The sequence below is a fragment of the Phacochoerus africanus genome, chromosome 5 (genome assembly GCF_016906955.1).
Source record: "Phacochoerus africanus isolate WHEZ1 chromosome 5, ROS_Pafr_v1, whole genome shotgun sequence".
In the NCBI taxonomy this organism is placed as follows: Eukaryota; Metazoa; Chordata; class Mammalia; order Artiodactyla; family Suidae; genus Phacochoerus; species Phacochoerus africanus.
Window position 1 is genome coordinate 83624955 of NC_062548.1, and position 16285 is coordinate 83641239.

The 16285-nt window shown below is 39.6% G+C and overlaps 1 protein-coding gene across 11 annotated transcripts in view; it reads right to left on the reverse strand.

Moving 5' to 3' along the window:
- The window catches only part of EHBP1 (EH domain binding protein 1), a 350723-nt gene extending 335060 nt beyond the window's left edge, over nucleotides 1-15663 (reverse strand). For 4 of the 11 annotated variants that reach the window (XM_047781969.1, XM_047781964.1, XM_047781962.1 and 1 more), the window contains exons 1-2: nucleotides 15580-15663; nucleotides 14022-14421 (exon numbers count right to left, since the gene is read on the reverse strand). In XM_047781969.1, coding sequence (XP_047637925.1) covers nucleotides 14022-14125 — 104 coding nt within the window. In that variant the 5' untranslated portion in view covers nucleotides 14126-14421; nucleotides 15580-15663. Of the gene's footprint in view, nucleotides 1-14021; nucleotides 14422-15259 lie in introns of all 11 variants that reach the window. The other 7 variants (XM_047781970.1, XM_047781967.1, XM_047781959.1 and 4 more) reach the window with 4 other exon arrangements.
- Between the last annotated feature and the right edge of the window lie 622 nt (nucleotides 15664-16285).

Sequence of the window (16285 nt, forward strand, 5' to 3'; positions counted from 1 at the left end):
AATATTCTACAAAATATCTCACCAGCATTCTTCAAAATTATCAAGGAAAGATTGATAAACTGTCACAGACTGGAGAAGACTAAGGAGATGTGACAACTAAATATAATGTGGTATCCTAGATAGTACCCTCAAACAAAAAAAGAGATATTAGTGGAAAACTGGTGAAATCCAAATAAGTCTGTAGCTCGGCCAAATGGTATTGTACTAATGTTAATCTCTTAGTTTTGATAAATGGCCATGGTAAATTCATTTACCGTAATTTTATCCAAAAGAAGCTGTGTAAAAAGTATACAAGAACTCTCTATCTTTGTAACTCTTCTGTAAACCTAAAACACTTTTAACAAAAAGTTTAAGAAGTAAACAAATTAACCAATTTTCAAAAGATTATTTTGTAAATTAGAGTAATCTTCAAATTAAAGCTGAACCATTAAATGCAATTTCTAAACCCACTTATTGCATGAATAAACTCAGTTTCAATTAACTTACTTTGCAACAGACTATATTACTACATGCTCTTTGCATTTAATGATTTTTGAAGAGGGACAGAGAAGCCTCATGAAAGATAATATTTGAGGGAAACTATTTGCATGAGGCAAACAAGCTTCTGGAAGCTTAAGGTGAATGACTGGAAAAGACTAGTAAAATAAAGACAAACTTAAAAGATTAAAATTATCATACAGTATCCTATAAATAAGGAAAAATCTAAAAGGTTCCTTTTAGAAGGATAACAATGGCAATGATAGAGACAGAGGGCCAAAAAGGTGAGGAAAGTCTTCAGGGCTATCCCAAAATCCTATACTAGTATGACCAAACTTTCTGGGTTTACAAGGCCATCAGTGTGTCAGTATTTTTTTCATAGACCAAAAGAAATACCTAACCCTCCTGTTCATTAGGTAGTCAGGTCCAAGCAACTTAAGGATGTATGTCCTAAAAACTCAGCATCTGTGTTGAGGACTACAAAACTTCTCAAACCTTAGAATCAGATTGGATACTACTGTTCTCTTTTCCTGTTTCATATAGATTTGCACATGATACCTGCTTTTTGTCATAGAAATTAGAAAAAAATTCAGCAATGTAAAAATATGGTATCATTGAAAGGAATATATCAATCAATTTTGAAAATGAACTACCTCAAGATAACAGTTTGTGTGGTTTCCAACAGATGTTACTATTATTTCCCTCCACATTGTTAAGCATTGCTTGGCACATCTGTGAGTTCTCTATAGTACTTTCTAGGCTCCTTGATGCACAGTTTGAGAACCATGAACCTTGATGACATAGGATGTCACCAAGGCAATGGCGATAGAAAAGTTGGAGTGAGAATTAAAGAACACTTCAGAGGAAATAAAATCAGTAGCTCTAGGGATGTTGCCTGGAAGTATAATAATAGTGCAAGTACTTGAGAAGTATCAAAAGTTTTCTTGAAAAAAAAAATTAGTCTATCTTTAGCTATCCCCAGCAGTCCCTGCTTTTGTGGAAGACAACAAACTACATAGCCTTTTCTATTGAAGAAATGAACTTACTGAAATGTTTATATTAATTTGACAGTTTTATATATGGCATAGCTAAAGTACATTGCTCTCACTTTTAACATACACACACACACACCACAAGACTGCTGAACCAAAAGGAAGAAAACTGAATTCAAAGTTTCAACTCAGTAATTTCTGGAGTTCCAATGAGAAGTGTCAATTAACATCTTCCAAAGTTTTACTTCAGACAGCTATTTGAGAAAGAATCAAATGTGGTAGTTCTAAAATTTGGCTTGATGTTCTCAGGCAACTGAGGAACTTCTAAAATAAGATTTGCCAGACCTAGAGAATCAGGACTTTCTAAAGACCACGGACATCTTCATGTTTGCAGGGTACCCTGGCAATGGCTTTGAGAAGTAATGGCTAAAGTAGCACTGCCCACAAAACCTTTTATGATGATGAAAATATCCCAAATTTGCACCATCCAATATGGTAGCCTCCAGCCACATGTGGCGGTTGAACTCTTAAAATGTTGCTAATGGGACTGGGGAACTGAATTAATTTAACTTAATTTAAACTTAGATGTAAATGCCACAGAACTTGATGACTTACATTAAACATCCATTCCTCTAAATTTTCTGAATTATATAGCCTTGATGTAAATTAGATGATCAGAAAACTTGGTCCCTCAGCTACATTCTCTCATAAAGAGTATAAAGGGTCAATATAAACATTATCCAACTTAAGAGTCTGAGTCTTTTGTAGTTTGAAACTTTATCCAATGTCATACTTTTTTTTAATAATAAACATCCTGCTTGAATTAAATTCTAAGTATTTTCTTTACCCAGAAAGAGTATGAAGTCAATGTGCTTCCCTTTCTGCCTCAACTGAGAGTAAACTCAGAACCAAGTCCAGTGTTCAGTGGTAACTCTCCTGACTGCCTAGTAATATGTACTGGCTTCTCCTCTAAGACTATCTCTGTTCTATTTATATCCCTAATCAGTCAACATAGTGTTATTTAAATTCTTAAGCTGACAGACTCTTGGATAAAGGCAGAGTATCAACTTTTAAGTGATAACTTCTTTGCATTAAAGTCAATCTTCTTTTATTGTTATTGAGGTAATAAAGTCCGTTTTTAGAACTTTACTTTTTAAAATAAGTATTTCAATAATAACGTGGGATAAATAACAGCAAGAATTTTTAATAGATAAAACTTACCCAAAAAAATCTTTAGGTGTTTATTGGCAAAGCTGCCTCAAAATATCACTATTAACAGTGAAAAATAAGACACACATATACGACGTCCTGCAGTAATTTTACTGTCCCCATTTCACAAATTCAGTTCCACTCCTTTTAAAAAAATATGCCGAAGTCCTGATGCAGAATATGAACATCCCTATTGAGCCTCCAGTTCAAAATGTTTGCACAGTTTTTTCTTTAACACACTGGTCTATTTTTACATCATGCAGTGAACTACTTCAGTGACTCTTTTGTTGAAATTCTCCACAAAATTAGAACACATTTGATGCATCAATAGCACATTTCTAGAAATGCCTAATTTTAAGTTCCTAAGCATCTAATTACAAAACTAATGTGAAAACTAAACTAAACCATAAGAGTTGAACTTCTTCACATAATCCCTTAAAATTCATCTTAAAAATCAAGATTTAAAATAGCCAAGATTTGATATCAAAATAAGGTAAGGGAATTATATGCTACCAAAAGACACAATTTACTTCATGGGTCATTAAAAAAGTCATGACAGGGAAAAAATTGTTTTTAAGAAGAACTTTCATAAATATATTCTGAGTTCCCACTGTGGCTCAGTGGGTTAAGAGCTTGACACAGTGTCCATGAGGATGCAGGTTTGATCCCTAGCCTTGCTCCGTGGGTTAAGGATCCAGCTTTGCCTCAAGCTGCAGCATAGGTCACAGATGTGGCTCAGATCTGGTGTTGCCAGGGCTGTGGCAGAGGCCTCAGCTGCAGCTCCAATTCAACCCCTAGCCTGGGAACTTCCATATGCTACAGGTGTGGCTATAAAAGAAAAAAAAATTTTAATTTTAAAAAGACATGTACCCTAAATATCATAGTCACCATAGGGGACACACGCACACTCACAAATTAATTCTACTTTGGAGGAATTTAGTTTCCCTTAGCCACACTCTTTAGTCAATAATCACTTTCTTGAAGTGATTATTAAAAAGGAAATAAAGTTATAAAACCATATGAAATACCTTGCTCCAGAAGCACAAATATACAGTTCTTTTCCCCAAAAGCCAAAATATTGTCAAAACTCAGTTCACTGCAGCACAGTTCTTCTGCTATCAAGCTCCCTGGTTTACTCCCACTTCTCAAGTCACTCAAGCCTTCTATGCTAGTTCATCTTTCTCTAACACTCTTAAAAGTTCAGATTATATTTTCAGTCTTCACCTATTTATTCTCTAGATAGTTCTTTTAATCACTTATTGCTTAAATAATCAGAAAAAGGGATAATAATAATAATGGGCAACATTTATTGACCACTTACTATTAGGCACTTCTAACCAGGTTTATCTCATTTAATCATCAAAGCAGTCTATGCTGGGAGCCCTGTTATTACCATCACCATGTTACAGATGAGGTACTAAGAGATCAACTAACTTGTCCAAGGTCATACAACCAGAAAAAATATATTTTTGTACATACACAGACCTGAATGCTCCTTGAAGTTACTCTAAAGTTTTTTTTTCCCTAGGGCTGGAAAGCAAGCACAATAGGTTCCCCTCTTCTGCTTATGCATTTAGACTACAATAAGATTAAACTAATAGTTTGGAGGTTGGGCAGAGAGAAAACAAAAAGGGCCTAGACTCTAGACTGCATAAACACTAGCCGTAAGTAATTCCAATGATTCAGAGCAGAGGTTCATAAACTTTTTTCTTAAAGGGCCAGATAATATTTTAAATTGCAGCCATCCAGTCTATGTAACAACTATTCAGCTCTGCCATTTTAGTGTGACAGCAGCCACAGACAATATGTAAACAAATGCACATGGCCGTATTCCAATAAAACTTTACTTACAAAAGAGGAAGCTTGGATCAGGCCAAAGTTGCTATCCATCTAGAGGCATACTGAGTGTGATGTGGAGGCAACTGTGATACAAGCACTGCATATCCAATTATGGCAGAAAGAGGCTCCACTGTTTTCCTTAACCTACCACAAACAATTCTGTACAACTGAATTTCACATGGAATAAATGTTTAAAATCTGGATAAAATACTACATGTAATAATTTCAGTTAAAAAAAATCAATCCATAAAACACTAAAATAAAATTAATAACAAAGTAACAACTCCATTCTTTTTTTAAAATGAGAGTTGCAACCTTTATTTCAGGTTTTCTCTCTCTTTTTCTTTCTTTCTTTTTTTTGGCCACACCTCTTGTATGTGGAAGTTCCTGGACCAGGGATCAAACCTACGCCACAGCAGCAACCTGAGTCACAGCAATGAAACGCCAGAGCCTTAACCCCCTAAGCCACCAGAGAACACCCTCAACTTATTCTCTACAAAAATTACCTTTACCTTTGACAATTCACCCTGGGAAAGAAGACCGTGCTATTTTGTTTCAAAGAATAGATGCTTAAGATTCACATACGTTGTAACAAAGTTTTGCAAAGTAAAGCTTTTTGCCCCCTCTCTCCCCTCTTTCATTAAAATTTTAGCATCAGGAGTTCCCGTCATGGTGCAGTGGTTAACGAATCTGACTAGGAACCATGAGGTTGCGGTTTCGGTCCCTGCCCTTGCTCAGTGGGTTGACGATCCGGCGTTGCCGTGAGCTGTGGTGTGGGTTGCAGACGCGGCTTGGATCCCGTGTTGCTGTGGCTCTGGCGTAGGCTGGTGGCTACAGCTCCGATTTGACCCCTAGCCTGGGAACCTCCATATGCCACAGGAGTGGCCCAAGAAATAGCAAAAAGACAAAAATAAATAAATAAATAAAATAAAAATAAAAAATAAAATTTTAGCATCAGACATGTGTCCTACAATTATTTTTAGCAATTTCAAGAGCCACATAGATAATTTGCCCCTTAGCTTGCAAATTCCTTGACCACCCACCCTCTTCACTTCCAAAAATTGATTCCTCCATTTCATCTCAACCATCAACTGCCATTGGCATACCCTAACAGCTACAGTCTCTAAAGAAGAACGGGAGTACCTGGAGGTACAAAAGATGACCCATTTAAGTATAGGAGAAAATGGAGTTCCCTTCATGGCTCAACAGTTAACGAACCCAACTAGTATCCATTAGGATGCAGATTCGATCCCTGGCCTTGTTCAGTGGGTTAAGGATCCAGCATTGCTATGAGATGTGGTATAGGTCGCAGACGAAGCTCAGATCTGGCATTGCTGTGGCTACGGTGTAGGCTGGTAGTTATAGCTCTGATTTGACCCCTAGCCTGGGAACCTCTGTGTGCTGCAAGTGTGGCCCTAAAATAAAATTAAAAAAAAAAAAAAAGTAAATAAAATAAAATAAATATAGGGGAAATTCCTACCTAAATGTGGTTTTTAAAAGAAGAAATTAGGGCATACTCATATTTAATGTATAAAGCATATCAGTTAACAATTTATTGAGGATGTGTGCTTATTTTTTTAATAAGCAAATATGATACATCTTATCATTACTGTTAACCACACCCTCCAAAACCAAGCATCTTACTCTCTGACTCCTACCTCACATGTTTTTCCAGTTCATTCACTCTGGTATCCTAACTCCAACAACCATTCAATCTCTTCAAGTTCTCAAAATCTTTATCCTCTTTACTTTTCCACTGACCACCCTATTTTTCACGTCCTTATTTTCCTCCTTTCCCATGCTACACTCCATGCATTCACTACAAATTTCCTTGCCCTTCTTTCCCTCAGTTATACATTCCTGACAAAATCCACCCCTAGTTAAATCCAGCTCTACCTATTCCATGCCTGAACCCAAGCACCAAACAAAACATAGCTGAATTAAAATATGCAAGTTTGCTGAATGCATTCACTTAAAATTTACGACCACAATTCAGGAGCCAGCATTGCCACAGCTGTGGCTCGGATTTGATCCCTGGCCTAGGAACTTCCATATGCTGCAGGTTCAGCCAAAAAAAGAAAAAATATATTTATGATCACAAAGTTAAGACGGTCCTCAGTGCTACCCAGCAATCCTTCTACGTTTCCCTACTCAATTCATTCTCATTTTGACAAGTTCATACCTCTTCTCTCACCAATCCTTCAATAACTCTCTGTCACCTCCTTTTTGGAATGATGACCTATAATATCATTTCCTTGAGAAAACAGAAGCCAACGGAAAAGAAGGTCCAACCCCCCTGCAACCAAGTCTAGCAAGCTAAATGCTTCTCTTCCCAGGTACTCAGCCTCCCTCCTTGTAACTATGAATTGTCCCTGCTTCTCAAGTTCAACCTTTCCATTTTAGTACTAGACCCTGTTCCTTTCTCTCATTCAAGGACCTTTCCCCTGAAGTTACCTCCTCTCCCAGCACATCATCAGTTTTCCCTACTTTACCATTTCCATCAGCATTAAAAACATGCTGCAATATCTTCCATGCAAAAGATATACTTTGACCTCTTGTCCTTCTCCAGGCTACTACCTAGTTCTCTGATTTGTAGCAAAATTTTCCAAGAAAAGTATCTATACTTATGTGTCCACTTCCTTTCTTCTAAGCCAATCTAATGCTTTCATCTCCACCACTCCACTGAAACCATTCCTCAATGTCACCAGCTCTTTCTAACCTGACACATCCAATGGTCATCTTGCTCAGCCTCTCAATAGTACTTGACACAGCTAAATACTCCATTTCTGATACATTTTGCACTTGGTTTCTTGGAAATTAGAAACACACTTCTAATTTTCCTCCTACCATGCTACTGATAGTTTTTAGTCTCCTTTGCTGGCTTCTTCCTCTTCCTCCCCACCTTTATATGCTGAGGTGTCCTAAGGCTCAGTCCTCAATTCTCTTAATCTATATCAACACCAGAGAAAATTTCCTACAGCCTCAGAGTTACAAATTCTATCTATATACTAAGAGACTCCAGGCTCTTCTCTTCCCTGAGTTCAAGACTTAAAATCAACTGCTTAGTTAAGATCTCTGGCTTGTTTTCCCAAACTTTTTGAAAAGCAAGGCCGATTCTTGTTTTCTCCATCATGCCAAACCTTGTCCTCCCCAGGATTCCTCATCCCTGTAATTAGTATTACATTCACCTGGTTGCTCTGGTCAAACTCCTAAAGTCATTACCGACCTATCTCTCACTTTACATCATCAATTCCTGTCAACTAAACCTTCAAGGAATTTATTTCTAGTTACATGGTTTGATATACTTGTCAAAACTTATTGAACTATATACATTAAATGAATTTATGGATTGTTTTATTGCAGTAAAAATGTAAGTTATAACCCAGTGAACTGTGGTAGGAGCATGTGTATGTGTTACATACATCTGACCATTTCTCATCACTTACACCACTACCTCTTTGCTACCTGGACTACTACAACAGTCTCCTAGCTTCCATTTTTACTCAGGATAGTTCACATTCCACAAACTATCCAGAATAATCACTTTAAAATAAATCACATTATATTATTTCCCTCCTCAAACCTTTCCAATAACGTCCTATCACATTTAAAATTCAAAAGCCCTGGAGTTCCTGTCGTGGCTCAGTGGTTAATGAATCCAACTAGGAACCATGAGGTTGCAGGTTCAATCCCTGGCCTTGCTCAGTGGGTTAACGATCCAGCGTTGCCGTGAACTGTGGTGTAGGTTGTAGACACGTAGGCCAGCAGCTACAGCTCCAATTGGACCCCAAGCCTGGGAACCTCCATATGCCACAGGAGCAGCCCAAGAAATGGTAAGAAGACAAAAAAAAAAATTCAAAAGCCCTTACCATGACCTCAAGACCATATATGTATGATCTGACTCCTACCACCTCTCAGGCCTCCCCTGTTATCATTTTACTCTTTGCTCTTCTGTGTCGCAGACACACTGGTCTTCCAGACACCACTAAAACATATCAAGCTTGTTTTCAATTAGCGATTTTTATTTTTTATGTATTTCAAAAGTGGGCTCTTTACATCAAGGCCCACTTGGTGTAAAGAGCTAGCTCACTCCATTAGACGGTCAACAGAGAAATGTTTACTTAAGCAACTCAAAGCAGTAGATGTGAATGAGTAATTATCAATGCAATTGGCTTTAACACCTCAAGTGAATACTTACAGTGCATGTAGCATTCTAATGTCCAATTGGAAAACTAGTTTAGGATCAGTTACAGAGAGCCTGGAACATCAGATTAAGGAGTTCATATTTCATCTAACAGGTCAGCATCACACACTTATGCACTGGGAAGAGCTACTTTTTTACTTTCCGAATCCTGAGTCACAAAGTTTGCAAAGAGGTGTAGAATAATGGAGAAAATGAGGAGTTACCTTCAAAGATATATATACCTTTTTGTACCTCTAGAATTTTGAACCATCCGATTACATTACCTATTTTTAAAATAAGTTATAATTAAAACTACACTCAAAAATGAGAAAAAGGAATACTGATACAACAGAAAAATCAGAAAAAAATATATTTATACCTTTTAGGGAAAATTTTATAGCACCTTAAATACTTTTTGAATGCCATAACTAAGGCTTATATAGAAGAAATATTTAAAAAAGTTTTAAAATATATTCATATATGTAGAGGATAGAGACATACACACAAAATATAATACATGCTTACACACAACAGTTCTCATCAAGTATTAGGAAGCTCCTACCAGAACTGAGTTCTGCAACTTAAATTAACACAACCACAACTTGTTAACTTTCAAGTAGTTTTCTTAAACATCATTCAAGTGAAGACTTCTCTCAGAAATCTAAAGGCATCAAAGGAACAGGAAAAAAAAAAAAAACTAAGAAAAGACAGGAAGAGTCTTTCTCTCAAACTGAACTCCAATGGCCAATCTCACCACTTGCCAACAACTACATCAATTAAGTGAAGATTAATAATTAAAAGACTTGGGGACAATAATAAGAGAAAGGGACATAAACCCTTAACATCTCCAAATTTGCTAGAGCCTCTAACTGGTAATCAAGGAGCAATGAGGAATAGGATCTCATAGTATAGAGTCCTTCTCTCAGATGAATGAAGTCTTTCTGGTTTTTGTTTCTGACTTAACTTCCAGAGGTACTACACCAAGAAAGAAGCATGAATTAGATCCAGTTGAACTAAAGGAAACATACTGCATCAACCTTGGGCAAAGGTAAAATACTGTAAGGTGGCAATAAAAAGAAGTGTGAGAAAGCAGAAACCCCAAACCCTCTAAAGTATAGAATCCATCCTTTGATCAAGGGTTAAATACTCTGAGTTTGCTCATGGCCTACCTAGATCTAAAAAAAGATTGCCTCCTGAAACCCTTACCTTTATCCTGCTATCTGTCATGTCCAGGTTTATACCCTATGGCCATGTCAAGAGAACATGGAAAATATTTCTCCTCTCCTGAATCACAGAAAAGCACATTCTCCCTTGGAAAACATATCCTAATTCTGACTACCCTCTTCCACCAACACACTATGCCTTTCCTGAATCCTTTGATTTTCATTTTCATTCCCTTGAGTTTCAAATTCATGTAGAAATCAGTGTATTTTAAAGATATTTTATCCTGGTGAAAATACTGCTTCTTAAACCTAATGCATACTAAGGATCTCATTAAAATGCAGATTCTGATTCAGTAGGCCTAGGACAGGGCCTGAGAGATACCAGTTCTAACAGGTTCCCAAGCTTTGCAAATTCTCTTTCTCAGGAAACACTTGAAGTAGCAAGGTTCTAAAAGGCAATGGCACCTATATACACAGGTTATCTCTAAAGGCACAATCCCAATGGAATGCTAACTGTTCTTTCTTTTTATACTTTATTTTTTTCTTCTCTAATTTATACTAGATCTATTTTCTTATCCTCTTAACACTTGCAATTTATCTTCAATGCCTCTTTCACTTTATTCAATTGGCATCTCTAGAGTTCTTCCTCTCCTTTTATTTTTCCACACCCCACCCCAAACAATACCTAAAATGTAAAGGTTGGGAGTTCCCATCATGGCGCAGCAGAAACGAATCCGCCTAGGAGCCATGAGGTTGCGGGTTCAATCCCTGGCCCTGCTCAGTGGGTTAAGGATCCGGCATTGCCATGAGCTGTGGTGTAGGTCGCAGGCACAGCTTGGATCTGGCATTGCTGTTGTTGCTGTGGCTGTGGTGTAGGCCAATAGCTACAGCTCCGATTAGACTCCTGGACTGGGAACCTCCATATGCTGTGGGTGCAGCCCTAAAAAGACAAAAAAAGACAAAAAAAATAAATAAATAAATAAATAAAATATAAAGGTTGTTAATAAAATATGTTCTTACTATATGTCCAAGTCTATTTTTATTCTTGAGTCTTTTAAATAGATTCTAATTTAGCACACATATCTAACAACTAAAGAATTCTTGCAAGCATCAAAATGAGGAATGAAAGAAAACGACAGGAAATAAGCAGAGAAATTGGGCCTAATCTGTATTTATCACAAGAACTCAATGAAAAGGCAAAAGAAATACTAACTAAAAGTCATTACAACAAATTTGTACATAATGATTTTAAAGCTCTATTTAAGGATCCACTTATAAATAAAATTTGAGTGCCTTGAACAAATATGTTATTCCTTGGGCACTGTCATCTTTTTAGCTTTAAACTATATTTTTAAATGAGTGGGGGAAAAATGCAAAGTATTTGGAGTTCCTGTTGTAGCTTAGTGTGACCAAGAACCTGACTAGTATCCATGAGGAAGCGGATTTAATCCCTGGCCTCACTCAGTGTGTTAAGGATCCAGTGCTGCCACAAGCTGTGGTGTAGGCCTGCAAATGTAACTCTGGTTCACCCTCTAGCCTGGGAACTTTCATATTCTAAGGGTGCAGCCCTAAGAGAAAAGAAAAAAAAAAAAAAACGCTAAATATTTAAAACTATATGTCTAGAAGTTCCATGGTGGCTCAATAGGTTAAGGACAGAGCTGTCACTGCTGTGGCATGGGTTCAATCCCTAGCTCCAGAACCATGGGTATGGCCAAAAAATAGTTTTTAATAAAATTTAAAAAAACCTATATGTCTAAAAATTCTAGGGTTAAGGCTAGATCTTATGAAAAATCTAATTTAATAGGTATACCATAATATTCATTCCTAAAAATAATTAAGCCATCTATTCACCTATAATGAAGTTAAATTTTCATTGTTGCTTTCACCTTGAGACACTTTAACAGTAACTTACATACTTCTCAAGGAAAAATAAAATCCAGGGATCCTGCAAACTGTGAGGAAGAAATTAACGTTGTGACTAAAGAATCACCTGATATGTTCTATTTCTCTTAAGAAAAAAGATTCAAATGTAACCACCTTAAAGTTGATGCCTCCAGTATACTGTCAAATTAAGAAATACTTATAATCAGGATCTTCCTCGGGTGTTCCCTAGCTTGGTTGGTAGTACACCCAGTCCTTCAAGCTTGAAACTTGCATGTCAACCTAGACCTTTTCCTATCCCTCATTCTCCTTTCCAGACGCCTACTGAAATGACCACCAAGTCCTACCCATTTTGTGTCCTAAATATCCCTCTCATGTATTCTCTTTGCCACTGACTTAGTCTAAGACTTCTCTCTCATCTTATCTATTGCAATAGATACCCTACCATCACTGCCTCTATCACCCTTTCCACCCTGATCTTTACTCCATACTGTCATCCAAGTGATTTTCCAAAATGTAAACTTCATGTCTCTTCTGCTCAAAACCTTTTAGTATGTCTCCATCACCCACAGAATAAAGTCCAAGCCATCATAAAAGCACTTTACTTTTTAATCTTTGAATCCTGCCTGCCTCTCACACATCATAGCCCATTGCACTCCTCCCACCCAGCACCTTAAGTTCCATCGCTATCCCACTACACTGCTTGAACTTCCAACATACTACATGCCCGCATGCTTTTGCACAGGTTGTTGCTTCAGTCTAGAATATCCTTCACTTCTTCCCCCTTAGCTTCCAGGCCGATTACTGTGAATCTTTCAAAACTCAGCTCAGTTCAGCTCTCAGAAAGCCATCCCAAGACCCGACCCTACCCTTAAAGAGTTGATTATTTCCTTCTCTGTCAACTTTGTAAATAATAAAGACACTTATTGGTCACTTACGATGTGCCTGACATTGTTCCAAGCATTTTACAAGTATTAATTTATTTAATGTTCATAAGAACCCTCCCTATGAAGTGGTACCAACTGCCTTTGTAGATATGAAAACTATCACAAAGGAGTAAAGAACTAGTCCCCACAAGGATCTGCAACAGTAAAGCGATAGGAACAGATTAAAATCCCTACATCAAACATATTTATATTATTGCACCTATCACAGAGAATTTATTTACATGACTGTCTTAACCCTGGACTGTGAACTCCTTGAGGGTGGGAAATTATGCTACATTCAACTCTATAGCAATAGTGCCTAGTATAAAGTAGGTAATCAGTCCATGCATTTCTTAAGTTGCACATACAATAACATTCCTAACAAGTTCAAGAGGAAAGCATTCAGAAACTAGTTTCCAAGCAAATATTCAGATATGCCTTAAGTGTTCTAGAGTAGAGCAAGCTACTTTTTATCTAATAAAAACGATGTTAAAAAGAGAGATTAATACAGACATGAGATTACAGTCCATGTGGACAATGAAATGGACTTATTTTTACAGTAATACTGCTTAACCACTGCAATAAATCAAAACCAAAGTACCATTTGCTTAAGACTTTTTTTTTTCTGACAAAATAAGAATTCTTCTTGCTTATCATCAGGGCAGTGAAAAGAAAGCCCTATATATGCTTTGCTCAAATGGAAAGAAGCAAATCATACACCAGCACTACTAATTGCTTCCTTAAGTCTGGCCAAGAAATGTATCCCATTAGGCAATTAAAATAAAACACAGTTGCCTGACTAAGCATAAAACAAAAGAATTTCTAAGACTGCGTGGACTGGCATTCTAGTATTCAAATGAGGAAAAAATATTTCAAGAAAAAAAAAAGCAAAGAAAGATTAAGAACAAAATAAAACAGGTTATCACAACCCTACAAGAGATTTCTGTATTAAAACTCTATTTAAACATAGACATACATGTTATGTCAAAATATATGCATATGTGTTTACAATATTTCAATAGTCATTCTTGATGTCTCCTTAAAATTATAAAAATCAAAGTTGTTCTAACACTAATAATAAAAGACCCCAAGACCAAATCTACTGTACTTAGTGTGCTCTCATAGTTACAGTCCTCTGAGCCATACTGAAGTGCAGTGATTAAAACCCACAGGGACAGTAACAGCAGCAACAGTGTACATCACAGTACTTGTTAGAGTAACCTGCACCCCGCCCAGCTTCTACACATTTGTGCACTGCAGAAAGGTAAATCTGCTGTCAGAAGAAGCAGAGTTTAGGCCACAGTGAGTTTAGGCCACAGCACAGCCAACTCTATGCCCAGGCACCTCTTACCATTTCTTGGTACATTCAACCATCAGCTCCTGGTAGGAGGCCACAAACTGGAACTTGGATGCATGTTTTCCCACACGCTGTAGTCTCTTCCAGACTGAAGCCATGATGATCAGTTAACACTGAAGCAGTTCTGGGTTAGCAAAAGCAGCTTTAACAAAGCAGAGGATCCAAAACAAAGGAGTTTTGCATGTATGTCTCTACTTTAAAAAACTCAACTACAGCTTGAAATGATGTTTGGGGTCCATATGTCTTCTCCCTGTTTCACAGGGTAAATCCCATCTTAGATGAATGGCCCAGTCAAGAAGAGTATGACACACATGACAGGATGAGTGAGAGGAGGTTCCCTCATGGAGACATCACCATTCCACCTCAGGGGCTATATGATGTGTATTCTGGAGGACTGAAAAGCAAAAACAAAGAGAAAAATATGAGGAGAGAAGCATGAAAAGTGACTAACCACCCATATTAAGTAACACTGCAACAGACAACCCCAGTTCTCCGCATGTTTTTCAAACAATGAAACAAAACACCAACCTCAAAGGCCGCTAACATCAAGAATGCGAGACACCAAGGAAGAAATTACAATTCACACCGAAGACGTGGAGCAACACATCAGGTAATCAGCATCAACAGCAATCAAGAGGCGAAAGTCGGGGCCCTACCTCCCTCTCCTAGCATCACAGAAGGGTGAGCAGAGCGGGAAAGTCTAGGGATGCTGTTTAATGTCCACCGCTAGTCAGAGGAAGGAGTGGAGAATTTTAAAATAAACTTTGTTTTTCAGCCGATTAATAGCTTTGAGTCCTAGAATATGTGCGTGGAACAAATTAAGGAGCAAGGAAGAATGCTGTTGTTGAGTCGGAGGGAGGAAATGGATGGGCAAAGAGGAGTGGAGGGAAATCTCAAGGCAGAGAGAGGGCAGTGTCCCGCTCCAGGCCATTTGGGCTCTCCTTCACCTTCGCTGCCAACGGGAGGGAAATGGAAACTCCTTGCATGGGAGTGAAGCAATGACCAGCGGGGCAAGTGCGAGGAGCGGGGTGCGGTGCCTCCCTCCCCCATCCTCGGGGAACAGCCGCTGGAGCCTTCTCTCCTCCAGCACAGAGCCCAGACCCCCTGCACCCCAGCGGAGGCAGGCGGTGGCTCGCCCGTGGTCCCTGTCACCCAGGCGATGCCAGAAGACCCCAGCCCGATTCCTGAGCCCCCGGCCCCGCCGCACGTCCACTCCCACCCCCTCCTCACACCTCTAATCCCGCTGTCGGGCTGAGTCTGGCCCGGTTCCCTCCTCAGCGCCGCTCCTCCGTCGCCGCCGCAGCAGCAGCCGCCGCCGCCGCCACCGAGTCCTCCATCCCCTCCGGAGCCACATGGAACAGCCGAGCCAGCCGCGGCGCTCCCGGGAGCCGGGGTCTGCAGTCCCTCAGGCGGACGGCGCGCCTCACGCCCGCCCCCTCCCGGACGGAGTCGCCCCGCGACCGTCCCCCACCCTACAAAACCCTGCCAGAGCCGCCGCTCAGCGCCCAGCACCCCCTCCCCCGCCTTTCTCCTCAGCCACCATCATCATTACCTCCCCCGCCGCACCTCTCACACTAACCCTACCCACGGCCGCTCAACCTCCGTCCGCCCCGCCGCCATTGGCCAGGTCCCGCGCTTGCCCCGCCCACCTCGGCGCTTGGGCCTTTGAGCGGCAGGGACACCTCATTGGCCGACAAGATGCCCATCACAGGGCCCCACCCTCCGCCCCACCCCGCCCCCACTTCTGGAAGTGTTTTTCCCCCAGCCAGAACGCGGCTCACAGTCTACCCTTCTTTTAAAAAAAAAAAAAAAATTGGAACCCAATGAGGACAATCCCGCCCATTCCTTTGATTGGCTTGGAGAGGAAAGCGATAGGTGGGAGGAGTAAAGGAGTGTTTATAGTGAGCTAGAAGGTGGTTGCTGAAGGTGGATGTCGGTCAAAGGCGTGCCGGGTGAAGGGCGGGGTTTCTGGTTTAAGTACGAGAGCGGAGGGCAGGACTGGCTTCACTGCAGCTGTGGGCAGTGCGGTTAAGGTGGTATTCTCTACAGTTCTCTCCGCCGCTCGCTACTAGGGTGTTTCCCCTCACAGCCCCGTTTTCACCTCCTGGGTTTTTTCTTCTAATTGTAATGAGCTGGCCAGGCGCCCCCCCCCCCTCCGTCCCCTACATTCAGTCAACTGGTCCTCAATGAACCGGATTCAGTAAGCTGACTGTAGATGTAGTTGGGAGTGGTTGGTATAGGGAAAGAAGAGAATAACC